The 16,651-nt window shown below is 41.2% G+C and overlaps 1 protein-coding gene across 2 annotated transcripts in view; it reads left to right on the top strand.

The window, feature by feature from the left end:
• The window catches only part of cacna2d2a (calcium channel, voltage-dependent, alpha 2/delta subunit 2a), a 157,015-nt gene that overhangs the window by 34,985 nt on the left and 105,379 nt on the right, over positions 1-16,651 (top strand). For both annotated transcript variants that reach the window (XM_030051220.1, XM_030051221.1), the window contains exon 3: positions 8,440-8,556. In XM_030051220.1, coding sequence (XP_029907080.1) covers positions 8,440-8,556 — 117 coding nt within the window. The remainder of the gene's footprint in view (positions 1-8,439; positions 8,557-16,651) is intronic.

Below are 16,651 nucleotides of genomic sequence, written 5' to 3' on the forward strand. Positions count from 1 at the left end.
GGCTTAGGAGACAGGGACTGGCCTCCCTATCCAGGAAAAACCAGGATGGGTGGCGACCCATGCTAACTTGTTCCATTAGCTAGCTAGGTTGTTCATGAGAATCAGCTTGGCTGTTGCATTCACTGAGATGTAAGTCAATCTTCAGATGAGCTTATTATTTCTTTATTCTGCTGTGGTGATCCAGTGCCACAGCCCAGGATTCATTCTGAGGGACTGTATGGCATCAGAGCGGGTGGCAGATAAGACTCATGCATGTAGTATGGTCCATTGCTGACATACTCATCTGTCTTCCTGCTGTCTCTCCAGGACACAAAAGTCTCCCTGAGACAGTAGATTCACAGTAACAGTCAGTGCTTCTGCTGTGTCTGACTGGACTCCTCTGGAGGCTTCCACTCCTATTGAACTGTGAGAGGCTTCTGGTGTGTTGTGTCTTATCGAGCTCCTCTGAGGGGCTGCCGCTCCCTCTGTGTTCTCTCTTATTGAACTGTTCCTGGGGCCCGTGGAAGCTGGGTCTGCTTGGCAGAGCCCACTAATATTCCTTAATGATGTGGCATCTGTCTCTGTCAACCTCCGCGCTGCAGCAGCCAGATGAGGCCTATTGTGGCTGACTTCACGGAGAGATAAGCAGTCCTCTCTCTTAGACACAGACGAAGGGACAATAACATCAGTGCTACCAGAGAACATCATTGCTACCAGAGAAAATAGCTAAAAGCCAACAAATAACTCTTTTTTACAAAGTGGCAGACAGAAATCTTTTTCATTTGTTATCTTTTTTTACTGTTTTGAGTCTCTTCTACTGTGTTGATGACAGCAGGCACATTTTGGACACTCCAAGGTTTGTGTGATAAAAAGGGATGGTGTTGAAATTTTATGCGGCAGTAAGAAGTATTTTTTTTTTTAGTGTTTTTGTATTTTAGGAGTGAGCTTGGTTACAGAGCCTGAGCAGTAAGGGGGGCTTGACTTGCAAAACACAGCACTCCTTTAATGGATCTGGAAAGCGTGTTGAATCTGCATACGACTTTTTAACAGAAATTTTCTGGAGTCTTGCCACCTCCTGTCTTTCCATCTGCGTGTTTACACTGACACTCAGAGCTTGGCACACTGGAACTAGTTATCATGGCTAATGATCAGAATATGAGTATGTGTGACGTACGAGCAGCACCGTGTGCGTGAGAGTGTGTTTGTGCACGTGTGCATTTGCATGTGTGATTTTGGGTGTTAATGTGTGCCTGTGTATGTGTGTGCTTGTGAGTGTGAGTGTGTGTCCTGGCTGCCAAAGAAAGCATATTGTCGGGGACTGGCACAGATACTTCTGTTGTATCCTGTGTTAGCGTTAACAGCAGAAGGTTCCATTGGCCGTCAGCGGCTCTCCACTCCGCAGAGCCTCTCCTGCTCTTCTCCTGCGAGACTGACAGGCCTGCACGGAGCGCTGTCCGGGCATCGTGGCCATGAGTCAGTGGCAAAACTGATAAGCACCTCTGTTTTGCTCTTAAGCCATTCCAATTCATGAATTTCATTATACCTCTGCTTTTACAACCAGCATGGCTTCACAAAGCAGTCACATCCTTTTTATTCATTGTGTGTGTGTGTGTGTGTGTGTGTGTGTGAGTGTGTGTCTGTGTTCCTTTGAGTTGCATGTGGAAAGCTCTACAGGTTTGGTAACATAGTAATAAATGCTGCTGATACGTCTGTGTATATAGGATGTATGCATGTGCATGCCTGTTCAGCGAAAAAAAACATATCAATCACCGACATGCATTTGTGTTGTTTTTTTTGTTTTTTTTGTTTTTTTTTCAACAAATGGGGATTTGCTCCCTTTTAGCTTGTGTGCTCATATTGTCAAGGCGGGTGCTGTGCTGGGTATACTAACGACTTCACTCATTGGATTTTGTTCAGTTCGCAGTAGACCAAAACAAATCCTTATGTACATACCGCTCACTTGGCAACATTCCCCTAATTACCTAACCTTCAGCCCTCAAAATCGGTGGTCCTCAACTAATTTTGCATTAGGACAAAAATTTGACCTTGTCTGTAACCTCACTGCACATTTTATTGAGTAGCAAGATATTAACAAAGCTGAAATCAGCTATGAATTGAAATTAACTGTATGAGTATTTGCACAGACACTAGATATTGTTGGATATGCTTATATACAACAGATTTGCAGCACTCAGAGTGCAATCTTGCATGTTCATAACAGCCTAAAGGCAGGATTTGAGTTTTAGATTTTTGTCATTTATCTATACTTCATTGCATTTTATATGACATATTATTGTTTCTGCTGTTGTTTTTTTTTGCAAGTGCTCCATGATTTGCCTCAGTTCATGTACCTGTCAGTAAAGTACTTACTTTCTCTCCCATAGCTGCCCTATTACCTGAGTGAGTCAAGCACTAAAGCCCTCAAATATAATTCCAGTGAGGCTGATGTGCTTATGGTCCTTCAGCGATGATGGTCACTCATCTCCACCCCCAGCTAAAGGGGATTTGAAGCTCCTCTGGTCTATCATGGCCAGCATTACCATGTGCTGTCAATCAGTGTCCAATGCTCTTTCAACCTGGTGCTAGTTGGCTGGCTGGTTCTCTCTCCCTGGTTGACAGCACAGCTCAATCTCCCATCAGAAAGGGACATGGGGCTCATCAGCCCCACTACTGCAACTTGTGATGACCAGTTTGTCAAAGAGATGTGGACCATACAGCACTATCTGTCTTTATGTGTCTCTGTGTTTTTTTTATTTTAGCCCTGGGGATAAAATAGCACCATTTATAGGGTGGCTCATGATGCATAAAAGTCATGGGTTACTAGAGAGGGGAGTGAGTTAGCTGTCAGTATGTTGTATAGGTGAATACACTAATGTGATGGGGTATATGCCAACTCAAATATTTGATATCTAACCTTTCCTAGATGTAAATGCATTTTTGTTACCTTTAATTTACTGTATTTAGTTACACTTCCAGTTGTGTTCAATCATACTTAAATTTTTGCAAGTTTTTCTCCTTTCACAAGATTTTTTTTTTTTTTTTTTTGAAAATGTAGCTACATAGCCAGCAAGTCCCTTTGATATTAGGCTTAATTATCAATATGCTCTAGTGCACTAATTATCTGTGTGAATTTATGCTCCCTCAACAATTTTGGTTTCTACGCCCTTGGCCACATATATACAGTATGTCCTAAATATGCACTTGCAGTCAAATCATGCAAACAGCATCTTCATATGTTTTTTCCAAATTGTTCCTATAGGAGACTCCTTATACTGTAGGTGCAATGATGAACAATATAAAATAGGTTGTAACTGCACATTAACCCACTGCACTTCATACATTTATTTCTTCCTGGGACCCATTTAAGTATTGATATTTAATGAATCCAATTTTATGGTTGCTCTGCTCTTATTCGAGTCCTGGACATTGGGAGTGCTGGTATGCATTCACCAACTGAGCCTGCTTTGTAGCAGCTAATTTTCTCACATTTTGGACTACAATGACAGTGGTTGACTTCATTTCACAATAGTGTTCTGGCTCTATGCTTTGAGGAGGTAATTAAGCAGAGCGTTTCCAACAAGGCCGTTTGATGATTTTAGAGGCTGAGACTACACAATTATACAGTACACCGGAATCATTTTATATCCCTAAAAACAGAGAATGAATGCAAGAGAAAGAATGGAAGTTACTCTAGAAACTTTTTTTTCTTTAAGAAGTCTTCCTGAGCAGTGTTTTCTGAAAACAGTGATGCGGACTGAGAAAAAAAAACAAAAAACAAACAAAAAAAACCCATTTCTAAGCAGAACCTTACCTCATGTTGTAACTCAAAACTATTTAGGAATCCTTAATTTTTCCGTGTGTAGATGAAGCAGTAATACACAAGGCATAAAAGAATATCATATTGTTATTGATCTCCCCGTTGCGTTTGTGTTGTTTCTAAGCTGAGAGTAGAGGAGGTTGTGTCTTTAATGTCGACACTCAGAGTGCCATGAATCTTCCAGAGAGAGGCAGGCCCAGGGAGCACTACCGCACATTAAGGGAATGAATATTGATTTAAAAACAAATTTGACATGGTTTTTAAATCGACTTGAAAAATGCATCGCTTAAAAGAGTCAGGGGTTTGTAGTCTGTCAATGGAGCGGAGAAAACTTCGCTCTTGTTTTATGGTTTAATAAGATTTCGTTAATGGCTTCTTCCACCTTGAGAAAAAGCCCTCTGAAATGGTGCGTGTGTGCTGGTGTGGGTGTGTTTGTGTGTGTGTGCATGTGTGTGTTCATGTGTGTAAGTGCTCACCTGATTATTGGTCTCAAGCCTTAGAACAGCCTGATTCTGTGCTGACGGCTAATGACTGAAGGGTGTGTACATGTGTGTGGTTATATATGTTTTGTGTGTGTGAGTGTGTGCTTGAGTGTGTGTGTGTCTGTGTGTGTGCACGGTATGTCTTGAATTGCAGAGTAATGACTTCTTCATGATGAGTAACTGAAGCACAAAATGAAAGAAACACAAAAAGAACCATTGAGCCACCTGTCTTTTTGCCCACTGCCACACATTTAACAGAACACTGTTTTGTTGCATAAATGCATGCAGTGGCGTATGAAATCAGGCAGCTTCCCATTATTTCACCATGACCATATTTCACTTTGAGAAGAGGTTTAAAGCTGTGTTTGAAACTAAGCAGCGGCCCCTCGCAGGACGGCCAAAACAAGACACCGGGCAATCTAGTTAGAGTGCTTGGCTGGCATGGTCCGAGCTTCTGGGGCTGGGCTTGTCTGCTCAGTAGGCCAGTGGAAGGAAACTGCCTCTGGCTGTGTGCCCAGCTTTCAGCTCGACAGAGATGGATCATGTGTGATGGACGCCAGTGTTTTCCTTCTTTAATCGCTGCACATCAACACATCAATCCCACAGAAATAATATCCCAGAGCGGAGCAGGAGATCGTGCCTTTCTAACTCTTTAAGGGAAATCTAAGCGTTGTAGTGACATTCTCTCACTTTCATTCAGGCACAGCATAATTAATGCAGTAAAAGGCATTATTAGTTTATGACCAGGCATAAATAAATTTGATTAAATTCCAGTAAAATTACAGTAGCATCAAAATGTTTTGCAGTAAGATCATTTTGTTCTTGCCAACAAGACAAGAATCTACGCCTAGATCCCTCGATATCTGTTTAAGTCACTAAGGCTGGGCAGTCTGGACAAACTAGAATAATTTTAAAATCATTGATATATGATATGACATGATATCACATTGACATGATATATCAATTGATAAGTGTTTCTCAGTCATAAATATGCTAACACTACATGAGATAATTAGGTAAAGACGGATTATCACACACAGTGATGCCTCACTTCAGTATCTGTCATTGGCTATTGGTGGTCTCTGTTATTGGAATAAATCTATGATCCCCAAACACTTCAGGACCCGCCCAAATGACAGGTTGTAAATATCTGGTAAGTTTGATAATGTCGAGGTAGACCAGATCAATCTGCAAAATGACTGAGTATGCTATGGTTCAATCTTTAAACTGCAGACACTACAAGGTAATCTTTGCTAACCATTGGACCTGACCAGTAATTTTAGGACACTTTCCCCACTAATTGTTTGGATGGACAAATCAACCCATGAGCTCTCTAGTGTGCTCCCAGTCACACTAGAGAGACAGTAGTCACACCAGCCCCTGTAAGATTTTTATTTGGTCAGTGTTGAACTGTGCATGTGTGACATGCCTGTGGTATTAACCTTTATAAGCCAGCTCATGGGTCTGTATGTTAGATCACTCCCATGGCACAGCACTGCAAAACAAGTGGCAAAGTCAGTTCTTATGATTCGTGAGATGTTACCTGACAACTAGATGTTGTTTTAGATAGATTAGAGTAATCCCAGGCTGCTCCTCTACATGCAAGTGCATTTTGAAATGACGATGTTTCAGATGCTAAACCAACTTTTTTTGAAGCCAAGAATAAAAAGTTACTGAATGTCATTTGATTTTATAGTGTCTTACTTTGGTTATATTATATGTAGTCACTGGTTTGATAACTGCTTCTCTGAACACTTTTCCTCCCCTCCCAGCGCTGCTCTCCACACCTGATGCATTGTATTTTTCAAACTTGTGTTGAAGGCGGAGCACAACTGAAACTGGGGGCACCTTGACCCTTTAATAATCATTCAAAATACTACACACACACATTAAACTAATCAGTTTTATTGGAAGTTACTTGTGATCCAACACTGACTGCCATACCTAAAAATCAAGACAGCTCAAAACTGCCTCTCAGGCACATTTTTAAACTGATTAAGGTCTTATCTTACAAATTATGATAATCTTGCCTCACTTGTCAACTTTACTTCACAGAATTAATTATGTGTTGTGTGCCACAAAGCAATGACATTGTAGGTCAGGTGAACTGATGACTATCAATTGCCTATAAGGTCAAATGTGTGTTTGAGTGCGTTTGTGTGTTAGCCCTTTGATGGCCTGTTGACCTGTTCAGGGTGTTTCCTTATCTTTCGCCCAGTACATGCTGGGAAATGGGTTGGAAATAAGAAAAAAAGATGGATGGTGTGCCACAAGGTTCTGTCTCAAATCCTTTTCTGTTTGTTGAAACTTTAAGGAGAATCATCTACAAGCATGACACTACTTATAATTTCTATGCAGATGACAACCAACTTAATATCTGTGTCACACTAGAAAAGGGACAAAGACATTAACTGAATTTAAAACTCAAGCCACTCTCAAAATAAGAATTTTGGATGTTACCATCAATTGTGTTCTAAACCTTGACCCACACATAAAAATGCAACAAAAATGTGTTTTGCCACGTGGGAAACACTGCAAAGGTCAGTCTTCTCTGCGGCTGACACTGATAAAACTGGAGCATGGATTCATCACCAGGGGTTTAGCTGCTGTAACACACTGCTCTCAGGCTGTCCTAAGAAGACAACATAGAAAATACAGCTTGTCCAAAATGCAGCTGCAATAGTTTCAGCTGCAACTAAGAAGAATCAGTTCTATTTTAAAATCTCTGCACTGAGTGCCAATCAGTTTCAGAAAAGATATTAAGATTCTCTTATTAATTTTTAAATCCCTCCATTCATTTGCCCCTGAGTATAGAAATGACATGCTGCCAAAATATGTTCCTACCAGAGCCCTCAGATCCACCGATTCTAATATCTTTGCTATTCCTAATGCAAGGACAAAGACTTTTGGTGAAGCTGATTTTAGCTGCCTTGGCCCCAGACTCTGGGACAACCTCCCTTTTCATCTTCGCGGTGTCAAAAGTTTTAAACAAAAGCCTTAGGTGTGTCTTTTTAGTTTTTCTTTTATCTAGGTGCTTTGTTAGAATCTTATTTGTTTCCCCCCCCCATTTCTTTTTGCAGATTATTTTCCATATTGACTTAAACTTTATGACATTTTTTCCTTTTCTTCTGTTTATTCATCTGTTGTAATTTTAAATTTCAGTTGTTTTACTCTGTGAAGCACATTGTATTGCATCCTTATGTATAAAATGTGCTGTGTAAGCAAATCTAATTAACTGATTGACTGAAGAAGTCAGCTTACCTCCAAATAAGGACATTCAAAGTGGACATTGATCCTGTGTGAGTGCAGCATTTCAGTTTGCGCTTTTGACCCAGACAAATACAGACTAATTGCTTTCAGGTAGTCAACAACAAAATGCCTTTTCTGGTCTCACTGTGGAAGCATCAAAGTGTTTTTTCCTCTTTTTTTGTTGTTGTTGTGGAAGTGAGTCTCACAGTGTCTTAGGGCAGCAGTATAAGTGATACTCCCTGGGGTGGTTCTCTGCTGTAGACTACAGATCCTACAGTTTCCACAGAGCTGAGTCAGCCTTCAGGATCCTTCTAGGCAGCATAGACTAATCTCCCAAGTACCTTCCTCTGTCAGTGGTCCAAGTATCTGTCATTCTGCCTCTGGATCCCACTACCAAAATCCAAATGGCTTGAGCAATCCCCACCCCATTTCTCTTATTTGTTTTATATGCTTTGCCCAGTGTCTGTTTTTTTTGGCTCTAACCTTAATATCATTCTCTGTGATACCCCATTAAGAATTCTTGCCCGATTACATGCTTCCCCTCTACATTTTGGGCCTTTGAAACCCCAAACCCACTAGATAATCTCACACATTGCCATCAAGGTGCAAACAAGCACAAGGCTGTCTTTCTTAGTTCCTAAAAAGGCTGACATTGTGGAGATACAAGGTGTTTATTCGGCATTGAATGTGAGCAGCTGGCTAACTAAGTGCAATGCCATCAACGCTTTGTCCCGTGTTTGATTCTGCTGCTGTGCTCAGACTCTGTGGGTATAATGGAAGACTGTGTGTTCGCCGCTCTAGAGGAAGTGTGTACCACCATGTTAATAAACATATTGCTCCTCAGTGATTTCCTTAATTAAATGAATGGCTAATGTAACCTGGTCTTTGATGCCCTCTGTTCTCCATCTGCAGATTTATAATGAGAAGAAGAGCCAGTTTGAAATCAAGAGAAACAACCCCAAGGACCTGGTGGAGAGAGTGGCACGAGACATCTCCAAATTGCTCAACAGTAAAAGGAAAGCTCTGGAGGTAAGGGGATGCCTCTGCATATATTCTAAAACGCATGCACAAACATACACTTGCACAGATGTACACCCACATACACATACACAATACATATTCAGAGGGGAATATGTGAAGTTACTGGACGGTCAGATTCATATTCATTCATGTTATTCCTCTGCTGAGTCTTTTTAATCTGTATAATAAAGCAGATGTTTATTCTGAACGCTATGTAGTATGGTAAGTGAAGAAGAGGAATATTTCAGAGGTTATCGTTGCAAGGTCCTGCGTTTTTCGAGACAATTATTCCCACCATTATGCTCAGAGAGGCCTGTGATTGGTTACAATTTGTTTCTTGCTCACAGTGGTGGACCTCTCACCCTAAAGAGACGGGAAGAGGCTGAGTTACTGAGACAGGAATTCAGAGATGAACGCTAAAAAAGATTGAAAAAAGGGGGGTGGGTGATAAGGAGGGAAATGAGAAAAGTATTCATAATCAGTTTGCAATTTTTAAAAGCCAGTCATAATGTAGAGGAGCATCTGTACTAATCCAGAGAAATTGGATTTTAAAATCAAAATATTGACGTCCCCTGTTTTATTAGTCTGTCTAACGGAGCATAAGTTAGTTTTGTTCAAATCATCTTCACACTCAAATCTGCAGGACATACCGAGAGCTTGTAATTCCTAAATTAACTGATTAGAATTTGCATTTATTGCTATTTAAAGATAAATTTGTTCATTTTCAAAATGTTTGTTAGGGATTCCTTTTAATTATATTGGCGATTTTCATCATCTCCACCCACATAGCCTACACATACAACACCAAACAAGTGTATACACAATCACTGATTCCTTTTAATCAGTTTGTTAAATTTTTATCACACGGTACACAAACACACACACACACACACTAAAGCCGCAGAGCCGTGCTCCTCCACAAGGGGCCGCAGTGTTTTTGGTGTGAATGTTGGTGCGATTCCACATACAGACATTTTCACATTTCCCATACTGTACATATAGGAGAGAACTGATGCTGCACATATTCAAATGTTATGAAATCCTCTTCCATGCACTGTTGAAGACTCATTTTCTGTGTGGGCGAGAGGGCTTCAAAAGTCTGTGTGTGCATATTCAAGGTAAAAATTGAATTTTGTCCCATTTGGCACCTCATAAAAGGGTAGGGGAAGGAGTTTTGGGAACTGTCCACTTTCCTTCCTTCTGTGTTTGCCATGAAATGGTCACTCACGGCAAAAGCACTGCTGTTTTTTTGACCATTAAAGCCCCACAAAGAGAGCGGAATAGGTGTCGTTGAAAGCATAAGGTCTGAGGGAAGTGGCAAATTTACGCCGAGGATCTGAGCACAGTCTGTCGAAGCCGTGGCTAACTCTGTAGCATGGATCTTGAAAGGGGAGAAGGTGTTACGTATCTTGTGACCATGTGTGTGGGATTGGATTTGGAATGGCACTGACCCTCCACCCCTGTTCTTACCCAAGTGTCCTGTGAGATTGGTGCTATACCTCGCAACTACAGATGCACTGATGCACTTTTTCTCAGTTATGATCAGATTCTGGTTACAGAATTTGGATATCTGCTGATCCTGATACCAGAGCTCTTTTTTCTTAAATATTATTATTATCATTATTATCAGTATTATTAACATTGTTGTTGTTATTATGTGTAAGGTTACATGAGGCTGTAGTAAACCACACAGCACCTCATAGCCAACTGTTAGATGGGCATGAAGCTCCGTACTGCTGCCCTGCTGGACTCCGTGTGTCCCGTGTGAATGGTTAAGTTACATTGGGCTGGAATGTGAGTCCATGCATTGTAACAATAACAACGGCTGTGGCACAGCAGAAAAGCAACACAAATACAAGTATGTACCCTAAAAAATGTAAAAAAATGTGTTACAAATGTACAAAATTGCCTGTTAGCACAGTAAACACTGTAGCCGGTTGTGCGTTTGTCCAGAAGACCTGTGAAACCAGAGTTGGAGATCATCAGTTTAATTTTGTTGTGGGAGCAGGAGAGCAGGGATACATCCTGTGCTGGTTTGGTGAATTTCATCATTTTATGGTAGACGTAGATATTGCATGACGCGCATAACGTCTGCTGACTGGTCAGCTTGGTGAGTGAGTTCTGCATCGCTCGGGCAGGTGGACAGGTGTGTGCATGTACGAGCGCGGTCACGACTTTTTTACGAGGATGAGTCCGCACCCTGCAAGCCCTGCCTGCATCGTTCCCCTGTGTTGCTCCTCCACTCGTCTCTGAAAATGAAAATGAATTAAAGCCAGGCGATTTTCATCACCCACGTACAAAGCCCTTTACTAGCACAATCAGTTGCAGACTAATGGTCCAGCACCAGCGCCGCCTGTACATCTACCTCATAGAAATTCTGGGAGACAAAAAATAAGTCAGATATCATTGTAGAACTGTTTAATTGCTAATTATGTGCCACAACATTTCAGCTGTGGGTTTAAAATTGCATTTTTACATATTTATAATTCATAAAAACATCAGACTATGGAATCTAGATCAGTATGTGGCGCGGTAACGTCAGTCCAATATCCAATGAGTGAATTACACCAGTATCTGCATCCGGTACCGATATTGGATCAGATCGGTCCCAACTCTAGTCGCACCCCCCCCAAACACACCTACCCACCCACACAGCCCCCTCTCCTGCAAAGCCCCCTCCCTCCCCTAACCTCCATGGGCCACACTGTCGGCTCACATCCTGTCTGGGAGATTCACTCAGGAGGGAGGAAATGAGGTGAAAAAAGAGAAGGGCTGGAATGAGAATGTCTCCCTGGGGCGCGGAAAAATCAAGGAAATGATGTTCAGAAATTCATAGATTTAAAAATGAGCAGCAAGCAGGGAGGGAAAGAGAGAGGGAGCAGGAGAAGGACAGAGAGGGAGAGAAAAATCAAAAGAACAGAGCGGGGAGGGGACGAAAAGTGAGTGAGATGAGAAAATAGTGAAAAGGAATGAGCAATGGAAAGAGATAGGGAGTCATTATGTCATTACGGAACACAAGACCAGCAAAAAGTATGCAATAAGTTAATATGTTTAATTTAACCACATTATGAGTTTTTTTCACTAAAACAAAAACAAATGAAATCGCCGACTGTAGGTGAGTCAGTTGAGTGGACTTATTATTCATATTGTGCTATTCCTACTGAGACAGAAGTGAAAGCCGAGTCTTAATGCAGTCCGTAGATAAGAAGGTCCCAAACTCATACTCAGCTTGGCACAGTGTCGACCGCGTTTTATATTCCTGGCCATTTCTACCCCCTGTAATGGTTATTTAGTCCCAAATGTTTACTTCTACACATTTGGAGGGAAAGAAATGTCTGTGTGTGTATATGTGTGGACATGCAAGTGTGTATGCATGCATGTGTATCACAAAGAGGAAGAAATTATTCTTGTGCAACCTATTTAAATACCGCTTCGGGTGGTTCCATATTGTAATTCATGTTTATATTACTGATGAACAAATGCAAATCGACTACAAATACTCAGTTACCAATATATGCCAGGGATGGAAACATTCCTCATGATACAGAAGTCTGGATTTAGTTGCTGTAACCTTGGAATATATTACATGTCTTTTTTTTTTAATTATATAAATGCAATGTTCGTCATGTTGAGAAAGGAGTAAAGAAAAGGTGAGCATGTATTTGTTTAACTCTCGGCTAATTACAGAATGGCTCACACCATTCTGGAGACAGGGCTTTGTGCGGAAGTCAAGATACAGTTTGTGGCATGCAACATTAGGGAAGGAGATTGGTAAACAAATGGAGTGGCCTTTTTACCACTGTTTTGCATTTCAGCTATAAAATATTGCATGTGTAATAGTGTGACGTGTGTGCTCTTTCAAACCTCTGGGAGACAAGAAAGCCATTATCAAAATAGCGTCTAAATATCTATAAAATACAGTGTAATTCAAAGTGCAGTGTGCTCAAATGTTCCCTGCACCCTAAAAATGGAAACGGCATAAGCTGACTTACTTTTTTTTCTCAAAAGCGCCTTCCAATGTTTATTCTTTCCCTTCCCTTGTCTTAATCTCCTCCACTCCATGTCCCTGTCTGCTTTCCATTTCTTGCCTCTGGCTTCAGCCATCTTCTCAAACAATGATCTGATTCTACGGTCGGTGCCAAAATTAAAATGTAACACAAACCCCGGTAGGCTGACAGACTAGCATGTTGCCGCTGGACATTTTATATAAATCTCTTTGTTTCCTGAGACAGGTTGAAATATGATTCAGGAAAGCTTCCTGCACTATTTAAAAAATGTTATCTTATTTGAGTGGGTTTGCGAGTTCCAGCTGACACCTGGGTGGAATATTTATTTGAGAGATATTTGCTCACCGTTCTAAATGGGCTGACTTTGCAGCTAATCAGGAGTGAGTCCAGTAAAGTTTGTGGTGTATTAATGTTGCTGTTGCGGGCAATTTTTCATTGTACTTTTGTGTCTTTCGTATTTTCATCATTTTAGCTGCTGAATTTTTAAGTCTGATTTATGTGAGACTGCAGGCTTTTAGCGGAATTGTTTTCCTTGCAACACTGAATGTAGAAAATATCTTTGATTTCATTGCCTCCCCTCAGTCCCATGAAACATTTGGAAACATTTAGCTTTAATCAGTTGTATCCACAGGACATTAAGTGTTGAAGTCAAACATAGGCATCACTTCCTCGCTTGCTGTGCCAGGAGATGCTGCAGTGTGATGTACAGTGATGAGGAATTTCCTGAAGTACACTTCTTGTTCGATTACGCTGGGGTCAAACCGAATGAAGTCAGACGCAATTTTGACACATTTTTTGGTGGCCAACAAAATTACACAGTAGTGCCTGATTAAACAACATTGATTGGGTGGCTTTACGCTTGTCGTACAACATGTTCCATGAACTGAGATTTGTCACCACCACACCACAACATAAAGTCAAGCAGGTCTATGTTTTTGGCTTTATTAATGGATATTAACGGTCATGAGTCATTTCTTGATCCTTTCTTGGGCTCAGGAAGGCTTGTTTCAATTGGTCAAAGTTAAATGTCTTGTCTGGCCTCTCCCTCGGCCAAGAAGTGGCAAGAATTTATTCTCATAATCTGACAAGGTGACCATTGTGATACACATAAATATAGTGTAGTCTGACCCTGGTATCATATGAAGAAGAAAAGAAAATTCATTAACTGAGATCCTATGAAACAGAGAAAAGTAGGAAGATGCTGAGGCTGAGACACATAGTGATGTGCTTGTTGGGGGACATAACACAGTATGTGTGTGTGTGTGTGTGTGTGTGTGTGTGTTCATGTGTGCATGCAAGTATGTGTCTATGCGCTTCTTTGTAGATGCATTGTGGCTGTCTGTCTATTTGTGTGAGTGTGTGTTATCAGAGCAGCACGCTCACACCTGAACGGTGCTACAAGAGTGTATCTTTGACAGGCCTTTTAACCCAGAGCAGCCAGAGAGAACACAGCCTTCCATGTAGCCTGTCATGTGTATAAAGCCATACTGGGGTGATAGACCTCTCACACTGATCTGAGCCAGCCTCTCTCCCCTCTCCTCTTTGACTTGCTCCATGATATGCCGTCCCATCACGCCACAGAGCAAACCGGAGATCTGTTGGGCCCCTCAGAACCGGCTGAGACGGCAACGGATCCTGTTGAGCTGTCAGTCAAAGCCGGGCAGAGTTGAGCTGTCTGTCAGGTTGCTGCTGGGATTTCTCCACCCTCGAGGGAGGGAAGATGAGGCCATGAGCTACAGACAGTGATCATGTTACATTCCCATCAGCTGCTGCACAGCAAAACTACTATTGTCAAAGCTCTTAAGTTAGGATTTCACAGAGGGGACTGATGGAATAGAGAGGGTACTAAGGTTGGTCTAATCCAATTACACACATCTCTATACTCTTCCAGTGCTACTTACAGACTGAAGAATGGCTGCCTCTGGGCTGCTGTGGACGGGTGGATACTCACCCAGCACTTCGCTAGGTTGTTTATGGAGGTGGTTGCAGGGCCAAGTTATGGAGCCAAAATAATCAGACATGGATGAGGCAGGGAGGTGAAGGAACGAGGCCTAGTCGAATATCCTTACGATATACGATTATCCTTCCTTAGTGCCGGGGAAGTGAACAGCTCCTGCCCAACAACACACGTTGGTGAGGTAACCGCAGCGGCAGGCATGAAGTCTGGGAAGTGCAACAGAGTGAAAACCGCTGGTGGTTGCACTGAGATCTGCCATTATCTGGTTCAATCACTCTGCTACTGTATGATCAGGGGTTAAATTGGGTACCTGGCACTCACAGCTGAAGAAAAAAGCAGTTTGACCCGGATGAATCAATACCATTTCACTGTCAAGTTTCTCTTTGCTGCAGTGATGGCAATATTGCAGCAAGGATCTCCAGTCTAGAACAGACACACTGCAAAAAGTCCATATCTTACCAAGAATATTTGTCTTATTTCAAGTAAAAATGTCTTATTTCTAGTCAAAATATCTCATTACACTTAAAATAAGACATGATCACCTCAGAAATAACTTGTTTTTAGATGATTTTCACTTGTTTCAAGCTAATTTTCACTTAAAACAAGTGAAAATTAGCTTGAAACAAGAAACAAATTTTGCCAATGAAACAAGCAAATTTTGGGTAGTTGTGTGTATAAACTATCTGTGCAGACCATCATGTAGCCCACTTTGTTTTTTCACTCAATTCATTAACTTTATAGTGTCACATTCTGTCTATCTATCTGTCTATCTATCTGTCTGTCTAAGTAATATGTCAGCACTTCACACTAAAAGCAGACAAGATTTTCATCATCCCACAGTGCACATCTTCCTTTTAAAACTTACATCATGGCACATGTATTAACAACAACAGTAACAACATTCGAAGCTTGATCATTAAATATATTTATCCCTACATGCTCATGTAGTGGTATGGTGCAAATTTGACCATCTACAGTCTGTTCCCATTTTGTACCTCTGTGAAATCTGCGTGTGGAGAAAATTGACTTGAGGCTGATGCTATCACTGCAGGTCTGCAAGTGGCGAACTGCCTGTTTCCTCACCCCACTGCCTCTTCCTCCGTTCACAGTCAAGAGTTTCCTCACCTTCCAATTCCCAGTTTAACCCCTGTCTACAGTCTATACATGTATTCATTAAAACCTTGATTTCAGTCTTGGAGTGCGTTTAGGGAAGAACCCTCATTTACAGTGTAGCCGAGGAGGGAAAAAGAAAGCCAGATCAAAACAGACAGGCTGGAGCAATTAATCACAACAGTGCAAACCAAGCAAGGAAATTATTAGCACAGAATTAAAAGCAATTAAAATTAGAATTTCCACAGATTTCATATTAAACATCTAAGCAGCATTCCAGTTTATCAGCGGTGCTTTTATTTAAGCACTTTGTAACCTTTGTCTCTCAGAGGTGTTTTATAAATAAACTTTAAAAAATGTACTTATTTAATAATGTATGTTGGCAGTGTATTTGTAATTGGTTTGAAAATAAAGAGATATCAGTGTTAATTATGTGTTTGAAAGAGAAAGAGGGACTGCCCACCAGTATGAAAAATGGCAAATTGAGGCAGGTTTTTTTTTTTTTTTTATTATTATTATTATGGATGATTAATTTTTGTGATCAAAGCTTTAAAATGGTTCATTATATTTTTTAACTATTTGAACTAATTAATGAATCAAGAGAGTTCATTCTTTATTGTTAAATGAGTCCATGAGCTGGGTTGCATGTGGTGTTTGGACGTAAGAGAGATTTAAAACTACAAATGAGAATCGGCTTGACAAGTATTTGATTTGGGGGGGGTATGAGATGAATTGAGGAAGATGGAGGAGGGGTGGGTGCGTGATGTTTCATGGATGACGGAGATGTTCTGTGACTTTGCAGTCATGCTGATAGTGATTGTGAGAGATCGCAGGAGCTCGGGCCGGACACTGTGCAGGGATAGCAAAAGTGTGCTTGACAGAATTAATCAGTCAGCCTGCGTGGGCCTCTGTGTCCTCCTGACCATGGAAACCAAGACGACACCGCAGGGGCAGGGACGGGGAGGGACAGGCCGCTCCGAGTCATCTGTCATCATTTTACATCCATTAATAATTCACTGAGACACAGACT

Source organism: Myripristis murdjan, chromosome 5, assembly GCF_902150065.1.
Source record: "Myripristis murdjan chromosome 5, fMyrMur1.1, whole genome shotgun sequence".
Classification (NCBI taxonomy): Eukaryota; Metazoa; Chordata; class Actinopteri; order Holocentriformes; family Holocentridae; genus Myripristis; species Myripristis murdjan.